The sequence below is a fragment of the Dryobates pubescens genome, chromosome 11, assembly GCF_014839835.1.
Source record: "Dryobates pubescens isolate bDryPub1 chromosome 11, bDryPub1.pri, whole genome shotgun sequence".
Lineage (NCBI taxonomy): Eukaryota > Metazoa > Chordata > Aves > Piciformes > Picidae > Dryobates > Dryobates pubescens.
The window spans coordinates 8,410,888-8,434,226 of NC_071622.1; the positions used below are offsets into that span (position 1 = coordinate 8,410,888).

At 58.0% G+C, this 23,339-nt stretch overlaps 4 protein-coding genes across 6 annotated transcripts in view; 1 reads left to right on the forward strand and 3 right to left on the reverse strand.

Moving 5' to 3' along the window:
- B4GALT2 (beta-1,4-galactosyltransferase 2) overlaps positions 1–7,518 on the reverse strand; it is a 43,641-nt gene extending 36,123 nt beyond the window's left edge. Inside the window, exons 1-7 of one of the 2 annotated variants that reach the window (XM_054165392.1) lie at positions 7,314–7,518; positions 4,464–4,850; positions 3,849–4,084; positions 3,586–3,776; positions 3,209–3,331; positions 1,861–1,965; positions 492–1,680 (exon numbers count right to left, since the gene is read on the reverse strand). In XM_054165392.1, coding sequence (XP_054021367.1) covers positions 1,530–1,680; positions 1,861–1,965; positions 3,209–3,331; positions 3,586–3,776; positions 3,849–4,084; positions 4,464–4,779 — 1,122 coding nt within the window. In that variant the 5' untranslated portion in view covers positions 4,780–4,850; positions 7,314–7,518 and the 3' untranslated portion in view covers positions 492–1,529. Of the gene's footprint in view, positions 1–491; positions 1,681–1,860; positions 1,966–3,208; positions 3,332–3,585; positions 3,777–3,848; positions 4,085–4,463; positions 4,851–7,313 lie in introns of those variants that run through there. The other variant, XM_054165393.1, reaches the window with a different exon arrangement.
- A 2,668-nt stretch (positions 7,519–10,186) lies between these two features.
- Positions 10,187–16,859, reverse strand: ATP6V0B (ATPase H+ transporting V0 subunit b). The gene is made up of 8 exons (XM_054165394.1): positions 16,719–16,859; positions 13,589–13,637; positions 13,061–13,144; positions 12,525–12,602; positions 11,863–11,932; positions 11,487–11,538; positions 10,886–11,076; positions 10,187–10,514 (listed from the first exon to the last, which is right to left on the reverse strand). Exons 1-8 carry the CDS (start codon positions 16,783–16,785, stop codon positions 10,488–10,490), a joined length of 618 nt encoding a protein of 205 aa, XP_054021369.1. The 5' UTR covers positions 16,786–16,859; the 3' UTR covers positions 10,187–10,487.
- A 291-nt stretch (positions 16,860–17,150) lies between these two features.
- DPH2 (diphthamide biosynthesis 2) lies at positions 17,151–19,349 on the forward strand. Its single transcript, XM_054165243.1, has 6 exons — positions 17,151–17,322; positions 17,403–17,515; positions 17,697–17,917; positions 18,125–18,763; positions 18,876–19,061; positions 19,157–19,349. The coding sequence occupies exons 1-6, from the start codon at positions 17,182–17,184 to the stop codon at positions 19,285–19,287; spliced, it is 1,431 nt and encodes a 476-aa protein (XP_054021218.1). The 5' UTR covers positions 17,151–17,181; the 3' UTR covers positions 19,288–19,349.
- Positions 19,350–20,090: 741 nt separating this feature from the next.
- Positions 20,091–23,339, reverse strand: part of IPO13 (importin 13) — a 31,869-nt gene continuing 28,620 nt past the window's right edge. Inside the window, exons 16-20 of one of the 2 annotated variants that reach the window (XM_054165650.1) lie at positions 21,591–21,657; positions 21,395–21,453; positions 21,180–21,269; positions 20,864–21,045; positions 20,091–20,756 (exon numbers count right to left, since the gene is read on the reverse strand). In XM_054165650.1, coding sequence (XP_054021625.1) covers positions 20,657–20,756; positions 20,864–21,045; positions 21,180–21,269; positions 21,395–21,453; positions 21,591–21,657 — 498 coding nt within the window. In that variant the 3' untranslated portion in view covers positions 20,091–20,656. The remainder of the gene's footprint in view (positions 20,757–20,863; positions 21,046–21,179; positions 21,270–21,394; positions 21,454–21,590; positions 21,658–23,339) is intronic. The other variant, XM_054165651.1, reaches the window with a different exon arrangement.

A 23,339-nucleotide genomic window follows, 5' to 3' on the forward strand; every position in this document is an offset into this window, starting at 1 on the left:
GGGGGGAGCTGGAGACTGGGGAACTGTTGTATCCACTGGGTGTAGCCCTTTTCCCCTTCAATGGCCTGAACTCCCCAGGCTGGGTACTGAAGAATGCTCCACTTGGACCTACAAAACCAACTAGAGCTGAGGCAAAAGAGCAGGGACAGGGACTCGTCCCTGCCCCCAGGGGAGAGCATTGTCCCCAAGGCAGGGTGGGCATTAAAGTGTCCATGGCACAGTGAAACCAGTCAGCTTTGCCCCATGGGCATGTTAGCCGAGCTGGATGCTGACACTGCCCCATCTCATGGTGATTCCCCCAGCACCTGGCCCCACGAACCCCAGGAACTTTTGAAACTTTTATTAAATACAAAACCCTCGGTCTGCGCGACCGACCGCTGCATTCAACGTACGCTGAAAAAAAGGGTCAGACATTCAAATGTACAAAAGTCACCGGTGCCCCCCTGCTCTGGCATGCTGCCCTGCTCCCAGCCCTACTGGTACCGCCCCCCCCCCCCGAGGGATGTTGAGGGGTGCCTGGGCTCCCCTGGAGGGAGATGGGATGTCCACTCTGCACAGCCTCAGCCTCTCCTGCTTTCAGTCCCCCAGCCCCAGGCCTGCAGGGGGGAAGTCAGAGAAGGGGGAGACCTGAGTGGCCCCCAAACTGCCTGTGGAGCACCCACTACTAGAAGGAGCCATGGGACAGCCCTGCCCTGCACCAGCCCCCACCAAGAAGGGCTTTGGGGGTTCAAATGAGCCCCATTCCCCCTGCTTTCCCCCTCTCCCAAAGTGGGGAGGGCAGATGCCAGCATGGGCTGCACACAGTCAAATTATCTGCCTTTGGGGAGGTGAGACAGGATACAGCAGTCACTCCCAGCCCTGGGAAAACTGAGGCACAGAGGGGGCATTTGCTAACCAGAGGTCTCTGTTTGGCAGAGCTGAGACAGGGCCCGGCTCTAAGCACCAGACTAAAAGCAGAGGAAGACAGCGAGCCATGTCTGCATGCCTAGCAGCAGGGGCAGCGCCTGGCTAGGGCAGCAACCTCTCCCTGATCCTCCTTGCTTAGGGGAGCCCAGGCTGCTCCCCGCCCTGGCCAGGGCAGCAGCCACTCCAGCGCTGGTGAAGGGTGAAGCCTGCACCCTGCTTCTTGCAGCGCTAGTCAGGGACCCCCCTGCTTCCCAGCTCTCCCAGAGCAGCGGGATCTCACCCTACCTGCCTGGGGTGCAGATAGGAGCTGGCATGGGCAGAAGGCTCCTCGCCAGAGCTGAAGATGCCCCCTCTCTCCGTGCCAGGAGCCGCATGGGGAGCAGCCAGGCTCATCTGCCAACATACCAAGTATGGGGCGGGAGTCCTGCAAACACACTGGAGGGGATGGGGGACAGAGAAATCCTGGGGACTAGAGCCGGGAGGCAGCCATCTCCAAAAGGCAGCAGAGTAGGCAGAAAACATCCCCATCCAGTCCTGGCTCTTGAGGAGCTGGGGCAAAACCTGCTGTGCCCAGCTAGCCCGGACACAGCTGGGTCTCAGCAGCTCTGCTGGCAGGGCAGATGCTAGCCCCGGGCCAGGCGTGGGGGCGGCCTGCCAATCTCCACTGTGATGTTGGTGTACATGGGCTGGCGGGAGACCTCCACCAGCCGGTACTGCAACGAACTGATCCCATCCCGCTTCATCGTCATTTTGGTATTCTGGATCTTGGTGAATCTGGTGGAAAGGGGAGTGGGATGAAGCAGAGTGGTGGGGGAGGTGTGAAAGGGTGCTTGCCATGGTGCTAGCAGTGCCATGGATCTCCAAAGGGGTGAGCAGAGCAGGGCAGCCAGTGGCTGAAGACGGCCCTGTGATCAGCCAGTGTCCCAGCTGCCCTGCACCACACGACTCACTCACCTCTGCGGGTTGGGTTCGTTGTGTTTGTCACGTTCGTGCTTGATCATGCGGTACCTCCCGATGCGGATGTCGGGCCTCGACACCTTCATGCCATTCAGGGAGATGCTGGGGGCAGAAAGCAGAGTGGGATCAGCATGCAGGCACCAGGATGTGACATTCCCTGTTCCAGAGACCACCGGGGTCAGCCTCCAGCCCAAATAAACCTGTCCTGGGTTAAGCATAGCTGTGTGAAGCCAAGATGGACATCACCAGGCCCTGTCAGGGTCAGTACCATGACCAAGAGTGCCGCATTGCCCACGGCAGAGTGTGCCTAAAGCAGCACTCCCACCCAGCAACTTTCAGCTCTGCAGGCCAGCAGCTGTGCTCAGCCTGTGCCGAGTACACACCGCCATCACTCCCTCCCGCCCTCCCTCTGCAGCCCCTGCCCTTTACATTCTCCAAATGCCGGTGCCTGGCCCTTCCCTCGAGGCCCTCCTCAAATATTAAGGGCTGCGTGAAGCTCTCCCAGATGTCCAAACTCTGCTTGTTCCACACCCTGAGCCCCCCTTGCATGGAAATCGCAAATGTGACACCCTGCCCACAGCACCTACAAGGGGTGTTTCGGTCACCCAGCCATTTCAGGCTGTTTGTGCACCACAGGCCATACACTATTCCCATGGGCAGCACCGGGGAGAAACCCAAAGGAGATGAGACGTCAGCTGTCCAGCTCTGGCACCCAGCATGGAGTGTGTGCAGGGGGAATCCGTTCTGGCACCCAACACAGGGTGCATGCAAGGAGATTTATCTCTGACACCCAATGCAGGGTGCATGCAGGGGCATTTGGCTCTGGCACCCAACATGGGGTGCGTGCAGAGGAATTCGGCTCCAGCTCAGCACATGGCTATGCTGCGGCCTGCTGGCTGCAGGCAGAAATGCCTGGCTGGCTGCTGTGCAGCCACCACTGAGACGCTTCCAAGTTTTGTATCCCAGCCCTGGTCACTTCCAAGTTTAGCGTCCCAGCCCCAGCCTGGAGCAGAGCCCGCAGGCACACTGCCCTGCTGGCGCAGCTCATACCATGGTGGGAGGGGGACTGGCCCCACCACACTGGCAGGGTTCAGCCACAAGGAAGGCATGTGAGTGGCCCTTGGCCTCCAAACACCCTGGGAGGGACCAGCTTAATCTGCAAGGGTCATCAACCCCCAAGTTGGAGGGCAATTCAATCCCTCCCTACCATGTGGCGTGATCTGTGCATGTCCCCCACAAAACGGGGCACCCTGGCAGCACTGGTTAGGCTCAAGTTGTGCTCAGTAGGGACCCCCCCCCCCAGCACACCTCAACCATCCAGCACTGGCAAACGGTTGGCACCTACCGGTTAAAGATGTCATCATCCTCTCCTCCCCAGCCCCAGTATTCATTGGGAAAGCCATTGATCTTCAGGAACTGGGATTTGCTCAGCCCAGAGACGCCGCCAAAGTAGCCAGCATAGGGCAGCCTGTAGGTTGACAGCGAACAGGTCAGGCCCAGGGACAGGCAAGGATCAGGGTCAGCCCTACAAGGACCTCCAGGTACAAATACCATCCTCCTACCCAGGGCTCTTTGCCCTCTCCTGTCCCATGTCCACAGTACAAGCTAGTGATTCTGCATGTGCCCCAGGTGACAACTGAGGTTGGTGGCACCAGTGTCATCCCAGCCATCCCAGCCCAGCCCTATTCAAGTGGAAACACCTCAGCCCCACAAGGCACCCACCTGAACCCAAACTTGTCCATGCCAACGGCAAAGTGCCGTGGCTGCTCATAGCAGCGATAGAGGTTGCGGTCGTCCATAGGAATGAGGTCCACATCACTGAAGATGAAGCAGTCGTACTCCTCGTCATCCTTGAGTGCCTCCAGGAACCCCACATTGAGCAGCTTGGCCCGGTTGAAAGTGTCCTCGCCAAACTGCAGGGCAGAGGTCAGTGATGCTTGCCTGCCCAATCTGGCCTTGTCAGCCCTTGCCCCTGACCCCCTCACCTGGTTGATGATGTAGATGCCATAAGCCACCTTCTGCCGGCGCAGGATGGGGTGCAGGTAGTGCAGCCAGTATTTGAGGTGGTGCTCGCGGTGCCGGAAGGGGATGAGGATGGCCACCTTCTGCCGGGGCAGGCAGTCTGGAGGGCTGTACTTGCCCCCCTGGCGCACGTCAGGGTTTTCCCGCTGCACCCGCTCCATGCTCATGGGAGAGCTGAACTCGATGAGCAGGCGCCCGACTGCAAGAGGGGAAGGGTGCAGGAGGGAAGGGTGATGCCCACAGGACAGGACATGGTCAGAGTCATGGCCACATGCCACTCCCAACCAAGCTAGCAGAGCAAACAGCCAGGGGCACCTACAAGGGGTGTTGGCACTGACGAGGGCAGAGGATGCCCTAAACCTTTCCCACGCAGGGGCAGAGAGATTTGGCAAGCCACTAATAAAACCTGAAATCAGCTGCTCTGGTACCAGTTCCAGACTGGGCTTTCTCCACTGTTCCACCTCTGGGACCACCAGGAAGCCATGCCCAGGGCCCAGGTGACAAGGAGACACACATCTCAGCCCTGTACTTGGAGACAGAGACCAACTCACCCCACACACTCACCCCATATGTCTCACCTAAGCCAGGAGGTGTCTCCTGGCAGGGCTGCAAGGGCTTCTCAGTGACAGACTGGTTGGTGCTGGGCTTGGTGCTGGAGGATGGAGCCTCAGCAGCAGCCAGCCCATAGCTGGGGACGGTGCTGTTGGGGCGGGAGGAGTTGGAGTTGGGGTGGGCACGCGAGGCATTCCTGGCATTGAAGCGGCTGAAGAAGTCCAGGTGCTGCGCGTAGACATCAAAGTAGAGGATCATGATGATGACAAAGTGGAGCAGGCAGAGCAGCAGCACGGCCTTGCAAATCCTTTCCAGGGTCACCCCCAAGAGCAGCCTGGTCATCTTCTGGGCACAGGTAGGTGGACATGTGCGCTCAGTGGGGCAGAGGGGCGGCTCCAGCCACGGTCCCAATCCTGCTGAGACACCCCACACTCAGCACATTGCCAGCCTGAGCTCCTAACACCGGCAAAACCAATACTGGGACAGAAGGAGCAGCATAAGGTCTGATGCAGAGGTGATGAGCACCTGGGGAATGCTGTGCTCAGACCCCTGCTCTGAGATGTCCCCAGCCCCACGCAGCAAATCTCCTTCCTGCTTTCCATAGTCAAGGCCAAGACCAGGCCAGACCCACTCCCCATCCCCATTGCCCCCCAGCAAGGGATGAGCATACCCCCATGGGTGCCACAAAGAGCTTCCAGAAAGGCTAGGGGCCCTTGGAGTAGGTAAGGGGCCCTTGGAAGACACAGGGAGAAAGCACACTATCCAAAAATGTGGCCAGCTTGGGGTGGCCCAAAGGCACTGTAGAGACCCCCATTAGCCATCCCTTTCCAAAGCACCCCATTTCTCTGCTCCCCAGCCCACCACCCCTGCAGTTCTGCACCCCAGCAGTGGCAGTAAAGCAGAGCCAGAAGCGAGCACCATGCCAGCAAGGCCTCCTAAAGGCACCCAGCGGGGCAAGCAGGTGCACAGCAGATACTGAGCTGAGCAGGATGCCCTGGCCACTGGGGCTGTGGTCCCTGCCATGTCCAGGGGATCCAGCTTACAGCAACCAGTGTAGGTCTTCTCTCCTCCTGCTGCCAGTGGCAAGGCCCCCTGGGATGCTGGGAGCCTCTGGGAACCAGAGTATCCTTATCACAGTATAACTAAGGTTGGAAGAGACCCCAAGGATCATCAAGTCCAACCTGTCCCAACAGACCTCACGACTAGACCATGGCACCAAGTGCCACGTCCAATCTCCCCTTGAACACCTCCAGGGACGGTGACTCCACCACCTCCCTGGGCAGCACATTCCAATGACGAATGACTCGCTCAGTGAAGAACTTTTTCCTCACTTCGAGTCTAAACCTCCCCTGGCACAGCTTGAGACTGTGTCCCCTTATCTCCCACATGGCACATGGAGCTGGGCCAGAGTCCTGTTTCTGCAGCTGGGAGAGGCACCGGAGAGCCCCAGCCCAACCGTCTGGTCCTTCCTAGTTCCACCACTGTCAGGACTCGAGCTGCAGCACGGCCATGCACCTCAGCTCCTACCCTGGTCCCTGTCTCAGTCCCTGTTCTGAGGGAAGCTGCTAGGGCAGAGCAAAGCAACTGCAAAGGACAGGCCTGAGGGCTTGCAAGGCCCTGGGGACCCTGGGCCAGGCCAGTGCTGCTGTAAGGATCCTAGGGGGAAACCTATCAGGTTGGAAGTTGCAGTAGGACCCCCTGGAAAGAGCGCAGCTAGGACCCAAGAACACTGGCAACCGGCCCAGAACCTGGGGACGCCCACCAACAGCTGCCAGCCCTGGCCAGTGGGGCCCCCCCAAGGGAGCTGTAGGGCAAGACTGATGGCAGCACAGGTGCTGTGAGTGGGGATCAGAGCTGGGGTTTGAAGCAGGGTTTCTGACCAACCCTGCTCTGGCTGCCCTCTCCCAGCCCCAGGGCTAATTTCTGACAGGCAGCAGGGCGCTGGCCGGAGCCCACTCCAGGCAGGGGTATGCTGGAAAAGGCTCCAAGCCCGATGCCCCAACTGTGTGCACCCTTTTTCTCTCTACAGAATGTACAGTGGGATCCCCATGGGCAGGAGTCTCCTGTCATATGTCAGCACCCCTATCCCTCATCAGGTTTTCTTCTAGAAAATTGCCCTGTGGAGCAAAGCCAGCTTTCCCATTATCTCCCAAGCCTGCTCATGGCCACAGTGCCCTGTCACCCAGCACAGCCCGTGACGTAAGGTCCTGCCTACCCCTAGTGCCTGCCAGAAATCCTCCTCAAAAACCCTCGCAGCAGGCCCCAGCACATGGAGCAGCGGTGCCTCAACAGCCAGGCGGGGAGGCGCTAGGGACAAATGACAGCGAGTTTTACGGACCCTTCTGCAGGGCGGTCCACAAGGTGGGTGAAGTGCAATGCTCGACCGGAACAAAAGCTTAGACACCGAGCGCCACAAACACGCGTGGGCTTAAAACCACCCGCTAAGCACGGGGGCTACGAATTATGATGTAATCTCCCTCCACCACAGCACCTTCGCAGGGTGTGCGAGGCCGAATGCAGCCTGGAGTTGGGGACCTGGTATCCAGGGTCTCACCCTGGTGCGGTGAGTGCCATGGGGCTGGTGATGCTCGTCCCTATGGAGGCATACGGGGAGTCGGTGGTCGCGGGGCCATCGGCTTCCCCCATGCCCCCTTCTCCAATGGCAGGCGAGGGGACATGTTCAACACAACCCCCCCCCCGATTTTTCCCAGTCCCCGACACATATAGAAACTTATTTTAAAACGTAGAACAGCCTCGAAAACAGGCTTTCCCCCGATCAGCGACGTGCCATGCATAAGTGACCAAGATTGCATTCCCTAGGTCGCACCCCCGGCTCCCCCCGACCCAGTCAGGCCTGTCCGCGCCGTTCCACTCACCGCGGCCTCGGGGGCTGCCGCGCCGCCCCGGCGCCGGTCAGCGGCCCCCGCCGCCACCTCCTCTTTCTCTTCCTCTTCCTTCTCTTCCTCCTCCAGCCCCGACCGCCGACCCGCGGGCTCCCATGCCCGGGGCTGCGGGGGGGGGCCTGCCGGCCGGGGCCGCCGCACCGCCGAGAGCCGCAGGGAGACGGGGCCACGCCCGCACGCCGGCTCCGCCCGCCGCTGCCGCCGCCGCACCGGGCGGGGCCGCTGCCACCGCCCGCCCCGTGTTCCGGGGCCGTGCAGACGCCGACCCAGGGCAGCCCGCCGAGGACCGGGACCCACCGGGCGCGGCCCCCCTGCCCACAGTCCCCCCTGCCCGCGATAATCGATGCGGCTTCCGCTCCGCCCCGAGATGCTCGGCCCTTGGCTCCGGGAACCCTCGGGGCGGCCCTCGGGACAGGGTCTTTCGGTGTTTCTTTCTCCCCTCCTTTCTGCTGCGTTTCCGTCAGTGCTTTCAGGTACCCATCCAGGGCAATTCCCGCCTCCCCAAGTGCTGGAGCCGGCTCAGCGCCTTTCGCAACCTATTTGTGGCTTCTTTCTAGCACCCTCCCGCCTCCATTCACTCCCCTCCCCGCCATGTTTCATTGATAGGAAACGGCAAAAATTTCACTCTCCCTCTCACACGGCGTCACCGAAAGATCTTGCACTGATCTGAGTCTGGCTCACCACAAGTTTTTGCGCTGTCTTCAGGCTTTCCCTTCTTGCCAGTCACCCCTTGGCATCTGTGTTCACTGTGAGCAACTTGTCCACCCAGGCCTCCCCTCGCACCTTGTGCTTGGCCACACACCTGAGCAAGGGCTTTCCCTCTGCCCCACAGCAGCTCACTTCAGAAGGCAACCTTACAGCAGCGATCAGAGCAGCACCCAGTCAGCCAAGCCCAGGCCAGCTCCACCCCTGCAAGTAAGCCCTGTTGAAAACCATCCAACTTCTCCCTCAAGTTTAAGTTTCAGCTCTTGGGCAGGTGACATTTCCCCCATAAGTACTTACATGCAGTCACCAAATCTTCTTTCAGCTCTCACTGCTGCTCCTTAATGAAACAAGGTGCAAGACGCTGGAACCTCACTTAAGCTTTTCCTCCGTGCTTGAGCAGCAGGTATTTAGCACACCCAAGTCCTAGAACTCAAGCACACACCTAGAACAAGAGTATGCAGGGCGTACTCACCTCACCACTGTCAGCTGCAGGGGACAGGGCACACGCCCCTTCAGCCCCCATAAGATGAACCCTGGTGGGTATGAAGTCCTCACAAAAGATCTGTGGGCAAGTTTGGAGCCTGCTCCCCTGTCAAAGCCATGATATGTACAGATGGTATTTGGAAAGCAGAAAAACACCTCCGAGAGGGAGATTCCTGAATTTCTATACAGCTAAGGCAGGGCAGGGCAAGACCCATCCCTGAATGGTAAGTGGGTGAGTCCTTCAAGACACCTGTTAACTAGGAGGAAAAGTACCTCATTGAACTTCTCTACCACCAGTGCAGGATCTCTAAACCCAGGTGTCTCCTTCCTGAATACAGTCTCATGTATTTGGCAGGGGTCTAACAAGATGGCCAGGCAGCTCCAAGGCTTCAGAGGTCTCTAGCATGCAGCAGTGGCAATGCCAGAGGACAAAGGTACAACTCTCGTGCAGGACAAGTAAAACCTTGCTCACAATCAGCACCCTTCCTTCTGAATCCTTCAGAGTCCAGCTTGTGTCCCTGCTGTTACATGGGGCACACTGAGCTCCTGTCACAATCTCCAGCACAAGAAAGCCAGCACAGCTAGTGGCAGCACTGTCTTGGTTTGCTCCAGCAGTCTTTCTGCACCCAGGGCTGAAATGCAGTGTAGTCTCAAAACACAGGACAATGAGGAGCACAGCTGGGAGACCAGCACAACTCAGAGAGGCCATGCAGAGGCAGCTGTCCTAGTCCAAGGGCAAAAATCAGCAAGTGTGAGCTCCTCCTGGGCTCCATCAGCCCCACCACTGCCTCTGTCTGTGGCATCCAGGTGGGAAGTCAGATGGGCAGCTCCAGGTGTGAACCTGCTTTGATACAGCAATAACAGCACCAGGGAAATGATTCTTCTTCCCCTACAAGTGTACTGGCAGCACAGCACGATGGATGAAGGCAGACTGCAGCAGCATTGGCTCCAGGCTCTCTGCAGAGCGGAGGCAGGAGGACCTTGTTCTTCCCTTCCCCCAAGCAGCAGATGAGCTGCAGGCCCAGCTGTCCACAGCCAGCTTCTCCATGCTGCATTTACCATAGTCAGGCAGAGGGGAGCAGAGTCAGCACATAGCATCCCCACCCCTGGGACCTCTGCCAGGGCCCCCTGGGACAGAGGGGAACTGCAGACTGGAGAGCTCTGGCACACAGCAACACCCAGGGGGGCTGCTCACTGAAAATATCCTTGGAAGGGACAAAGCTTTGCTCCTCTGCACTTTTGGTACTCCCCAGCTGCACAATGGGACTATGGACACTGTGAACACTCCCTCTGTGCTAAGCTACCTGGATAAGAGCCAAAAGACCCAAACCAGCTTGTGCCTGTACTTCCAGTATGCCTAGTAAGGGACCATGCCAGCAACAGTAAGAGCCTGGCAGAGGCAGCACAGAGCTGCCAGTTACCTGTTCCTGCAGCCTCCTACCTGCTCAGGGCAGCAAAGCAGATCTCTGTTCCCACAGTTCAGAGGGTGGCCTCTTGCAGGCTGAGCAGGCAGCAGGGTTAACCTCACAGAGGGAGGACACCAGCAGGCTTCTGGCACAGGAAAGGGACTTTGCCAGAGGCACAGAGGGGAGTATCTGAGCAGGGGGTCAGCCCTTGGTCTCTGCAAGCCTCCCTGGTGTGCGCAGGGCAGAGGAAGAGCCGCGTCCTTGGAGAAGAACCATATTTATTTCACAGACACATAATTGCACTGGTGGTCAATTCTACACACCGGGGACACACAGCAGCAGGGCTGCAGGGGCTGGGCCAGGCCACTGAGGGCAAAATTCACACAGAGAAATTTTCTTCCAAGGGGCCTGTAGATCAGAGGGATGGGGCTTTACGCAGCCAGGCTCCCGCTTCACTGCCAGGCAGCTCCCGCCTCAGTCAAGGACAGAAACATTAAATAAGTATATACAGCACCTCCTGGGGCAGGCTGGAACAGGCTGGGTGGGACAGGGCTCAGTTGCCCATTTTTACTTTAGATGTCTAGAAGGAAAGAAGAGAGGTTAGGCCATGCTCCACAAACCCCAGCCCAGCACCTCCGTCCCACCCAAGCACCCCAGGACCATTCATAAGCTGCAAACAGCTTATCAACCCCACTGATAAGAACAAGGTGTACCCAAGGTAACACCCTTGGTGACCTTTACTCAGAAGGGTCATTAAGAGTTCACACTGCTGCAAGTAGGCACAGTAGGCTGTGGGGAGAGCCATGCCACCCCAAACTTTGCAAACAGCTTCCCCATCCCAGTGCAGAGGATTGTGTCAGAGCCCAGGTGTGTCTACCTGGAGCTGAAGAGCACCTGTGGTGACAGGCACCTTGTGCTCGTGTAAGCCTGGTGGCCCCAGGAGGCAGATACCTGCAGGATGGCAACGATGACCCCAAACAGCCCTATGGCACTGCCAAAGATCTCCACAATCAGAATCTTGACAAAGAGGCTGGCATTCTGGGCATCAGCCAGGGCAGCCCCGCTGCCCACGATGCCCACGCAGACGCCACAGAAGAGATTGCACAATCCCACAGTCAGGCCAGCCCCAAACATGGAGAAACCTGTGAGAGAGGAACACTGCAAGAACAGGGTGTAACCCCCTTCTACCTGCACCTGGGGCATGCTGCAGCACCTATGCCTTGAGGTGACAGAAGACCTCGAACTGCCAAGCACCAGCAGTGTCCTCCTGTTTGGGAAGCAGGACTGCTCAAGGGTGTGCCACAGCTCCTGCAGCATCAGGCCAGCAGGTGACAGTAACTTGCTGTCGCCTGAGGGAGGAACAGTGCTGCTGCTGAGCAGCACAGCCCAGCTAGGTGTAGGAGTGCCTTCAAAAGGTAACAAAAAAGCACTTTCTGGCAGAAGAGTCACATGTCCTTCAGACACTTGCAGCAGGCTATGGGCTGGTCAGAAGGTGGCAGTGAGGGTGTGGCAATGCTCACAGCAACAGCACCAGGGACTGAGCAGTCCTTACCTGCATGGTAGTTCCTGGCTCCAATTGTTTCTGGGGTGACTGCAGTGAAGGGCTGAGGGAAAGCACATGGCCTGGGTTAGTGGCAAATCTGTGGTCTCATGAAGAGGTACCTGTCCCCAGTACAGCTTCAGAGTGCCACATTTTGACCAGAGCTGGCTCCTCACTCCACACCCCTGGAGACACCTCCCCCAACCCATTTTTCAGCATGGACACAGGCCACTGCACAGACCACCAGCCCAGGGGCTCTCAGAGCCAGGAGCATCCAAAGCCCTCACAGGGTCACCACTCACAGCACTGGCCCATGGCTAGCTGCCCATCCCCACATTGGCCCCAAAACTGGTGCAGGGCTGGCATGACAGCCCAGATCCTCCCATACCTCAGCCATGTTACTGATGACAATAGCCATGATGATACCGTAGATAGCCACAGCCTCGCAGAAAATGATGCTGGGGAATAAAAGCAAAGTCTGAGCACAGTGTTTCTGTCAGCCTGACCAGTGTCCCAGGCTCTACCCCAGCCTGAGCAGCCATGATCACTTCACACCCAGCCAGTCAGCAGCCAGACCCCTCCACAGCCACCTCTGATCCTGCCCCACTGCTGCCAAGGGTACCCTCTGCTTTCCTTCCAAACAAGGGGGAGCTGCCAAACACGGAGGCTGGGTGATGGTTATGCTGTGCCACCCAAGGAAGCTGTGACAGCCCTGTGAGAAGCAGGCACAAAGAGCCTTCAGCCCCCCTCTGCTCCTTCAGGGAAGGGCTGTGCAAAGTCTGGCGAGGGGAGCCCTGCCCAGGGCAGGAACAAGTGTGACCTCACTGCATTTGTTTTGAACACACTGGGCTCATTCACTGTGTGATATAACACAGTGCTCCTCAAAGCTCCTTTAGGGCTCTTTGTTTTGAAAACAAACAGCAGCAGCAGCTCAGCAAGGAACAGCATGCAAGTAGCACCCAGCTAGAGACAGGACAGCAACCTCTGCACCAGGGTAAAACCTGCTCCAGTCAGGCACAGCATAAGCACTAACCCCAAGTCTGTGCTTACCTGACCAGGTTCTTGGTTTTGATCCGAGGGGCTTTGACTCCACCGCCAATGATGCTTGAGCCCGTGATGTAAATCCCCCTGTGGTAGACAAGGGTGGTGGGTGGAAGGTCTGGTACTCACAGGAGGATTCAATAGAGAAGCCAGGATCTGCCAGCTGAGCAAACAAGCATGCAGCTAGGGAACACTGGACTTGGCCTGTCTGTCCCCAGGGTACAAGTGGTCCCAAGTCCCACCATCTACACCAGCAGAACTGTTGGGGCACAAGGGGTAGCACTGTACAGCCTGGGCTCTGGAGTGTGGCTTCACAGAGCCAAGCACATCCCTGCCTCTCCACGGCCATTGCAGCCTGTGAGGTGGTCTGTTCAGACACCCCAGAAGCCCAGCAGTCTGGCCACAGTGCTGTGGTGACCTGCATGTCCCCACGTGCCTGCAGGTACACACTGTTTTGCCCCTGTCCTGCCACATTGAAACTGCAATGTATACACAGTTACGGAGGGTGCACAGCAGGAGGCTGCTGAAGAGCCAGTCACACTCACCAGGCAGCTCCTACCACAGACAGGGAGATGGCCAGGCCAATGCCCAGGTTGGACCACATGAAGGGTGAGGTCTCTGTCAGGAACCTGGAGAGGAAGAAGTGCACTGAGTCAGCAGACAGGTTGAGCCCCCCAGACATAGCACACAGCCCCAAAACAGGTACCTTTCCACTTGATCATGGAACCAAAGATGGGTTGGGCACTGATAGTGGGACACAAGAGCCTCTCTCTGCTAGAGCAACACAGGACTCCCTGTGTGGACCAAGATCTTCCTCCCAAAAACTCTTACTGTGAAGGGGAAGCCTGAGGTGGGAAGGGTGGGATGGCTGCACCAGGATTCCAAATGGAGTCAGTACATGTGGGCTGCATCTACCCTGCTCATGGGGAGCAGAGACCCTGCTCACTGTAGCTTGTTTTCCCTGTGATGTAGTGACCACTGCTCAAAAGTGAGCACTGTTCCCTGCAGGCACTGCCAACCCCACCCAGCTCCTCACACAGTCCTGAGGATGATAGCATTGATGGGCAACTCACCAGGCCACATCGAAGCGGAAGCCCAGGTCAAATATCGTGTAGCAGATCCCTGGAAAGCAAGAGTGACATGGGGAGCTTTAGACAGGCACCAGCTTCCAGCCTGGCTCTGCCATTTCCTCCCCTACCTGTGAAGCCCTGGGACAGAGGCTCCCAGGCACAGCATGCAGGAGGGTTACTGGGAAGTCTGGCTCAGGTGCGCAGAGCTACAGGGCAGGGTGTCCCTTCCATGAAAATCTTACTCTAGTGACTCCACCACTTCCACATCAGAACAGGACAGAGGCAGCCCAGATCTGCAATACTCCCAGACCTGATCCTGCAAGAGGATCATGGTGGTTGTTGCACCCCTTTTCTGTTCCCTGACCCTCCTGAGCACCTACATGCTACAATGGGCTACAAGAGCTGAATGGCAACCCTCAAGCCTGTGCCCCAGGTCTCCACTTGCATCACCCATCAGCTCAGCTCCACTGAAGAGCCATGGCTGAGCTGTTCCCTCTCACAGGGAAAGCAAGCAGAGTGAGGCTGTGCCCCAACTGACCATCACATGCTACTCAGTCACCATCCCACCACGGTCTGAGCTGCTTCCCAGAAACCCATCAACAGCAGACGCTGCCCCTCAGCACCCTCTTTCCAAGGCTGTGGACTTTCAAGATATGGCTGCTGCCCTCAGCATTTCTCCCAGGGTTAGTCATTTCCAGAGAAAGTTGTACTCCAATATATACAGGAGATACCAAACCCAAGGCACAGCCCTGAGAAGCTCAGAAAATCCATGGGGGATTCCAAGGACAGTTTGCCCTGTTGTACTTGAGTGCTCCTCTCCTGTGTAGAATTGAAGCCAGGAGTCACAGCCAGCAGCCCAGTGCAGCCAAAACAGAGTTGCTTGCACCAAGCCCCTGCCTCTCTTTGAGCTCATGAGCAAGAAAGATCACTGCAGACCAGAAGAGACACTTCACTCTTTGCATGGCTCACACCATGCAGCTAGAGAAGACAGAGTGACCTGACCTCCAAGGAACAGATAAGCACAGGCAGCATAGCACTGTCTGCTCTGCACCAAATAAAATGAAGGGGCAGCTCTACCACTGGTGCCTGGAGCAGTGGCTCTGTGACACCGACCCTAAGTGCTGGCCAGGAAAGAAGAAACTGGAGACTTCTGAAATGCTTAAAAGCACCAAAGAGGTCACTGCATGCATCCCACTGCTCTCTTCCCCACTGGAGTCACAGCCTGGAGCCAACAACTTGTCCAGCAGCAAATCAGGAGCAGGACCCTGTGCCCAGGTCAGAAGAGCCCTTTCTGGCCCACAGGCAAAACCTTCCAGATGACTCATCCCACTGGAGGGCCTCGGTGCTGCAGCGTAGGGAGATGTGCCAGCCTCAGAGAAGGGATGTCCCAACTGTTCCTGGGTACTGAGCCCCTCCATGCACAGCTTGGGACTCTGCACCCCATGCACCAAGAGAACTACAAGCACTACTGGGCATGCTGTCCCCAAAATGGGAAGTAGCAATACTGATCCCTTCTCCTGCCCACAGAATGGGGCTGCTCCCCTCCCCTGCTTTTCTGAAACACAAATGAGGAACAGTGCCACCACAGCCAGGGAGTGCAAAGGGAAGCCATATCCCAGCCCACATGCCTGGCAACCTTTAAAGATGATCTCTATGGCTGTGCCTGTTCAGTCTGCAGCTTCTGTTTTGACTTGGCTGCTTGGCTGGCAGAGCAGGAACTGAACCCAACCAGCCTCAGCTGCCCCCACTCCCCAAGAGCGGTAAGGAAGAGCTACAACCAACTCAGGTCAGATCTTAAGGACTCCTTCTGTATCTTCAAGAGCAGGCATAACCTTGGATTGATACACAAAGGAGAGTGAAGGACGCTTTCCTCTGAGCTGTGGCTCCCATTCCTGCAGTCAGGACAGGAAACAGCTGGGCAACAGGACTGAAGCACCAAAGCAGAGACCAGAACAAAGAGGGAAAACACAAAAAGGCACCACCAAAACATTGCACAGAGCAAGACTATTTCCTGCTCATACCTTCCCTTATAAGAGATTGCACCACAGAAGGGGAAGCTAAGAGCATTCAGACTCAGGTCATTGAGAGTTTCCAATAGTCTCAAGTCTGCTGCGTGCCTCTGCACTGGCGCAAGCTGTGTGATTCAGAGGGTCCAGTAAAGAAGGCCTGGGCCAGACACAGGGTTCACCAAGCCCCTGGAAACACGAGGGAGTGAGACACCCTTCACCTCTGACTAGGTTCTCCCATCACTCGAATACTGAGGCAGGAACCAAAATCTCCCCAGTCTCTGCCTGGCTCTTGATCTCAGCACTGAAAGAGGAAATAGGCATCAGCTCCAGCACAAAATCTTCCCACAACCCCTAAGGCATTAAATCCATTCTCAGTCTAAGCCAAATGCCATCATCATCAGAAGCCTGGGCTGCCATGAGCTGCAATACAGCCATACAGACGTGCAAACCATCCAACGTTGCCCTATGCCACTGCCACAGACTGGCAAAGCAGAAGGGCAATCTGCTCCACCCAAGAGGCATCTGCTGTCACAGCCTGAAAAGCCAGACATCTCCTTTTAGCTCCTCTGGCCTGCCAAATCCACACACAACCCCTGACTGGCACCACCACTTTTCTGGTCTCACATGCACAGAAAAGCAAATCTGGACAGGCTCCGAGTGCTGCAAGCTGCACGTACAAGAGCAGTTAAGAGATACACAGCGCTGCTGGGGTCCAGGCCTTCAGAGGAACAGCTGAAAGCACCCTGGGGGTGATGTTCAGGTTGAGAAGGCCCACAGCGGTAGTCTCGGTGCCATGGCAGGCCAAAGGCCAGCCCTCCTGAGCAGCTCGGCCAAGAAAGGACTGACAGCTTCGCACCCCGACACCCCACCTTCCTTCCTCACACCACAGCAGCACACACACACCGCCCCCAGCCCCTCTGCGGCAAAGGAGCAGCCCGCACGGACACAAGCCCGAACTGCGGTCTCTCTTCACGCCCAGAGCCAAGACCCCCGGCCCAGCCCAGACTGTGACCCTCAGTCCAGCCCTGTCTGTGCCCATGATCCCCAGCCCCACAGCCCCGCGCGGTGACCCCCCACCCCCTCTGCCCCAGCCCGCCCCCCGCTCCCGCCGCCCCGGCGCTGACCGACGCCCAGCAGCGTGGTCCAGAAGGCGAGGCCGAGCCCCGAGTACAGCAGCGCGAGCCCCGTCATGGCGGCGGCGCGGGACACAGCGAAGCGGAGCCGGCCGGCCGGGCGGGCGCGAACGCGTCACCTGACCCGCACGGGACACGTGAACGGAACCGCAGCGGCAGAGCGGAACTAGCCTCACGTTACCACCTCCACCGCGCTCGCTTATTGGCTGCCCTGCCTGACAGGAGAGACAGAACTACATAGACCATAATGCACTGCGAAGGGCGCCTTTTTCCATTGGCTGTCCTTCCCCTCTCCGCCTCGCCGTGAAGCACGATAGGCCCTAATGCATCAGGGGCGGGACTTCTGGGAAGGGGGTGGTGGTGCCGAGATCTCATTGGTCATCTCTGAGGCCCGGCCCGGAAGCGGTTGTAGGGAGCCCCGCGTGTCGCGCCTGATTCCCGGCTCCGCGGCGCCATGGCAACAGCTTTCAGCAGCGACGGGGAGACAGCGCTGCGGCGAGAGCTGGGCCCGGCGGCGGCGCCGCGCGGGGACCTCGACAGCTTCTACGAGATGGGTCGGGCCGCTGCCTTCGTACGGGAGGGCGGGTTCCGCAAGGTGAATGGGGCCGAGAGCGGAGCGGGACCGGGGGGCTGCCAGCTGCCCTGCCCAGTGCTTCAACCTCTGTCTCGCTCCAGATTGCTCTCCAGTTCCCTGACGAGCTCCTGGCGGACGCGGCGGCAGTGGCGACCGGGATGGAAGCGGCCACCGGAGCCGAGGTGTACATCCTGGGAGATACTACATATGGCAGGTCGGCGTGAGGCGGTGGAGGGCTGTCATGGGGTTTCTCTACTGACAGGAACGGAGCTGCTTGTCCCCTGCCTGGCAGAGCCATGGGCCGGAGCTGCTCGGGCTCGGGCCAGCAGTGCCAGGGAGGAGGAAGAGCTCCGTGGCGTGTAGCCCGTCTGACACCGGGTCCGCCCTCCCTACAGTTGTTGTGTGGACGAAGTGGCCGCTGAGCACGCAGGTGCCGAGGCAGTGCTGCACTATGGCCCGGCTTGCCTCAGCCCGTGCAGAAAACTCCCGGTGCTGCACATCTTCGGGAAGCAGCCCGTGGACATCAGGTGTTGTGCAGAGGCCTTCAGAGAGCTCTACCCAGACAGAGAAAGTCGTGTGGTGGTGCTGAGTGATGTGGTCTATGACCATGCGATGGGTGAGTGCTGTGGACCAAGGAGGGGGCCAGCAAGGGGCATCTCTGGCAGTGCTCAGCGTTCTGCAGAGCTGCCAGGGAAGATGCAGCAGCAGCAAACAAGCAGTCCCCAGCCTTGATTCCTGATCTCTGTTGTCTCCTGATCTGCTGTCCTACCTTCATAGGAGAGGTCTGTGGCCATGTTTTATTCTCACTTTTATCTCTCTTCAGGTGAGCTGGAACAGCAGTTGTCTCCTGAATACCCAAATATTGTGTTCTCCAGGGTGGTTTGTGGGGAGCCAGCCGGCCCTGCACTGCCTGGGGAGGTGCGGCAGTTTGGCCGCCAGTTCCCAGCGGAGGTCCCAGGAGGGCTGCAGGACTGTGCTATGTTCTATGTGGGAGCTGAGGGCCTGGCCCTCACCAGCTTCATGTTGACCTGGAACTGCTGCCCCTTCAGCTCCTTTGACCCTGCCACCAGCTGCGGCCGCCGTGAGACCTTCAATGTCAACCGGGCCCTCATGCGACGCCTCTACCTTGTGGAGCGGGCCCGGGATGCCCATGTGGTGGGCATCCTGGTGGGCACTCTCGGTGTGGCAGGCTACCTCACTGTGTTGCAGCACCTCCGGGAGCTTCTGCGCTGGGCTGGCAAGCGCAGCTACACGCTAGCCGTGGGGAAGCCAAACCCTGCCAAGCTGGCCAACTTCCTGGAGGTGGACATCTTTGTCCTGGTGGCTTGTTCTCAGAACTCCCTGCTGGATTCCAGTGACTTCTACCGGCCTGTTGTGACCCCCTACGAGCTAGAGCTGGCCTGTAACCCGGCCCGTCAGTGGACAGGGAACTACCTTACTGACTTCCAAGACCTGCTTCCAGGTAACAGCTAGAAAGCAGCTGTCCAGCTTGCTCTCAGGGTGCATCCTGCCTGGAGGCCATGGTTGCAGAGCACAAACACAAGCACCAGGTTAATGTTACTGTTTCCTGGCAGGTGCCTGTGCTCATGTTGAGCTCCCAGCACCTCTCTGTGTGGCGGATGCTGTTCCAGACGTCTCACTGATCACGGGGGAGATGCGGTCTCTCCGCTTCTGTGACCCACCAGCCCCTCAACTGCCCCCCAGCACCACCCTGGCCTGCAGGAACCAGACACAGGCCCTTGCAGAGATCAGCCCTGCTGGTTTGTGATTTGGTTTCATGGTGTGGCTGAGCCCCAGTGCAGGGGCAGTGTCATTCTGCTGCTCCCAGTAACAAATCCCTTTCTTCTCTTCCCAGCCTCCTTCCTAGGGTCTCGCAGCTGGCAGGGCCTGGAGCAGCAGCTGGGGCAGACACCTGTCTCCAAGGCTGTGCAGGGCCGACGTGGGATTGCTATTGCCTATGAGGATGAAGGGCGCAAGCAACCCTGATGTGGCAGCAGCATCAGCACCCAGCCAGGAGCAGGACCATATTGGAACCGAGTCGTTGCCTGCCACTGAGTGTCATTCCCATGAGGATCTGGACTTGACACCAGTTGGCACTTTGGTGGATGCTGCCTTGGAGCAGTAGCACTGGGGTGAGGGAGGGGGAGTTAATGTGTGTTCAGGAATTCCTGCAGCACCCTAGGGTTCCTGGGCAGGTGAACTGCTGGCTGTGGGGCCCAGAGAGGTGCTTGACCCTGACCCAGGCTCCCACGGCTCCCTGATACAGAGCAGCTTTGGCTCTACAGAGAAGGTCACATCTTTGCACAAACCCACATCACCAGGTTTCAAGCCTTGTGTGGGATACTGCTGCTAAGTAAAGCTGAACTGAAAAGGACTTATGAGTGACTCAGCTTCTAGAATAAAACATGGTCTGAGGAGCACAGGGACAATACCACATGTCCCAGTGTGAAGATACTGGTCATGCTGCCCACTTGAGGGCAGCCCTGTGTGTCAGCTAAAACCAGCTCAAGAGAACAGAAAGCCCTAACTGGGACCCCCCAAAACTGAAAGCCTGTTTGCAGGCTGGCCTGGGAAACTAAGGCAAAGAAGCCAGGGCTCGGAGCCTGAGCAACCCTTCACCTGCTCTGAGGAACAGGAGTGGGGAACGTGCATCCTGTGCTGCAGGGAGGACCCTGTGTTTGGCAGGGATGGAGTCTGGTCTCCCTTGTGTGGGGCAGAGAGATGCAACGCACCGCTGGTTTTTGTCATCCCTCCTGCAGCCAGCAGGGGACAGAAGGTGTTGAAGCATCCCAATTGATTTAACTTCCTCCATTGGGCTCTGCTGCAGAGGCAAAGAGCAGGCAAAGTCCAGGCACTGCGATAACAACAGCCACAACATAGAAATATTCTTAATATAATTAGGTGCAGGGCCTCCCCCCTCCCAACCACACACGTACAAACAAGCAGGGGGCGAGTCCCCTCACCCAGCCCGCCACTGCCACGGGCGCAGGGGCAGCCTCCCCACCGCGAGGCGCAGGCACCCACGGGGAGGTGCCAGGGAAGGGCTGGTAGCCCAGGTGTGGGGCAGCCTGTGCTGGGGCAGTTCTGCCCAGGCCTCCCCCCCTCCCTGCTGCCACCTCCTGCAGCCGGCACTCCAGTCCCCTGTGAGGGGGGAGCATGCTGGGGGAAACAAAGATGCTGACACCAAGATGTGGCCACCAAATCTAGCTGAGGAGCATCCTGAGCGGGTTAATTCTAGGTGGAGGGTTATTCTACGAGCCGTACTGCAGCAGGGTAGGGAGGATAGGGTCGGGGGGGGGCTTCCTTGCAGGGAAGAACTGGTCTGGGCAAATTGTCCACGGTCCTGGCCAGGTGCTCAGTAGTCTGCTGTGTACTCTGTGCCATGCAACCCTCGGCACAGCAGAGTGAACTCCTTCACCATCTCCTTCACTCGCCGCTTGTTCACACGCTCTCTGCTAAGACAGAGGGAGGGGAGAAACATGAAGCAGGAGGAACATGCCAAGCCATGTGGGGAGGGATGTCGTTCCCACTGCACAGCCACCACAGGGAGGGGTGCATGAACCTGAGGATTTGCTGGCTGAAGTTCTCCTTCTGCTCAGGGGTGATGCGGGCTGAGGGGAAGCCATCCTGCTGCATGGCCTCCTTGATCCAAATGCTCAGGTAGCTGAAGCAGTGCTTGTTCAAGGCAAAGAGGATTTCTGCAAAGTGATCCATGAGGCTGCGGGAAGCCTGGCCACCGACACCCTGCCAGAGCAGATTGACCCTGCTGAGCCCTCGACATTGCTCCACCTGCGCCCACTCACACTGCTGGGCTCTCTGCCTGTTTTTGCAGGGGTGCTGCTCAGGAACAGAGCCCAGAGCTGCCTATTGTCTCTCACCTCCAGCACTGCCTGTAGCAGCACTTTTCCGTTCTCGTGCACCACCTGTCCCACCGGGGCAATCTCTCCGCAGCGGGGCAGCAGCTCTGTCTGCAACAGATCCCAACCCATTCAGTGCCAGAGCAGGCCCCATACTGCAGCACCCACACCCAACCTGCAGCCCAGCTCCTGCCCCCCCCAGCTCTCAGTGGGCTGCATGATGCCACAATACTCACAAAAAAGCCACAGGATGCTTTGACTGTTGGGGCCTCAGGGAACTTGAGTGAAAGAACACCTGTGGACAGAAATTGCTCAGGTCAGCAGCCAGAAACTGCACTAGGCAGCCCTGTTGTTCTCAGCTCCTGGCTGGTCTGCACCCAGCTCCACAGCAGGAGCAGGCTGGCTTCTCCACAGAGCGCCTGTGGTACTCACCACACTGAAACACTGCTTTGACGTCCAGGTTGCTACACAGGAAGAGGTCTGGCTTCCTTTTCAGAGCCTGCAAGGCACACAGACAAGCAGCATAAACCCAGTGCCGCAGAGGCAGCCAGGAAGCCTCCAAGGAACCTGGTGCTCCAGACAGCCTCTGCCTGGGCGCACACTTACCTGGGCACACCCACAGTAAATGGCAGATTGACACAGTACAGCAGGAAACCATTACTTCCCCTCCCTCCCCACCCCCAGCCCCTGTAAGAGTCTTAACAGCCTGTCAGTTTGCTGTGCTCAGGGACCGCCAAAGCCAGGACCTGAGGATAGATGCCATGGCAAGGTACACACAGTGCTTCAGAAACAGAGACAGGACAGAGGGTTCCTGTCCCACCACAGTAGGCTGGGCAGCAACGGCACTTCCAGGATAAGGGCAGCCATTTGGGGCCCATCAGAAACCAGTCACCTCCATGCTTTGTTCCTCTCTTGAAGATGCTGGCATACCTGGGGTCACAGCAACTGGTTCAGGCAGGTAACCCCAAACTGGACCAGCAGCTCACTGTGCTTGGGCTCCAGGACACAGATGCAAATGAGAGGCCAACATTATTTGGCAGGTCCTGAGCAGCAAGTCTGAGACCAGAAAAGCTTTGTCTTTATGTCACACAGCAATCCCACCAGCCTCTGTGGGGGTCAGGCACTGCTGTTGGAGACACCCTGAACTGTGGCACCTCATCAAGTGGCTCAGTCCCCCAAGTGCTGGCACTGGGCAGTTGATAGAAATGTTTCAATGTGCACCTTCCACTCCATTTGAAGGGTTTCTGCCCAGCCATGGTGAGACCTGCTATCTGTGCCTTACCACCATGTCCACTGCTGTGGACTAGCACTAGGGATGCCAGCCATATGTCCTGTCCTGCTGTCACCATGACACTGGAGACAGCAGTCACAGCACTGCAGTGGCCCCACTCTGTGACTGAAGCTCAGTGAGGAGGACACCAGGGCAGGCAGCCCTCGTGCTGAGCTGTGTGCAGGGCCACTGCCACCCTCTGAGCCTGCCCTCATGAATGAAAGCAGGGACTGCTCTCAGCCAGCAGTGCCCAGGATGCATGGCTATCTGGCCACAGCCACAATGGACTGACTTTCCACCCCTTCTTCTCCAGAGCAAGTCCATGGCCATCTGCCCAGTGCAGACAACCTATGCTGGAGCCCAAGAGGTTTCATGGTTACCCCATCTATGTTCTGCCCCTTTGCATCACACACTGCAAGAGGACTCAGATTAGGGCACTGAAGGCATTGCAGTACCAGGTGGAGAGACCTGCCTCCCTCCTACGTATGAGCGGAGACCTTCACGGGCGCGATCAGGGCCCACGCTATGTCTGTGTGTGTATATACAGACTGTGTGCAGCAGCTCCTCCTGGTGTGCTAGCACCAACATCAGAATGCTAGCTAGGGGCTGGGCAATGCTTTAGAAACACATCCACTCATCATGGCTGCTGCCATCTAGTTGGCCCCATAATGGACAACAGATGTAGTGTTAGCCGTAGGAGACTACCCCCACTGGGACCCTGGTGCAGGGTCCAGAGCAGTGCCCATGAACCTCTAACCCAGCAGCATGCTGCTCAAGGGCAGCTGGCTCCCATGATACCACCCAGTTGTTGGTTCCCCTCCACTGCCTGTCCAAGGGGATGGTTTTAACCCCAGACCCATGCACTGCAAGACTGCTCTGCTGGTACAAGAGTCTTCTGACATGCTCAGGTT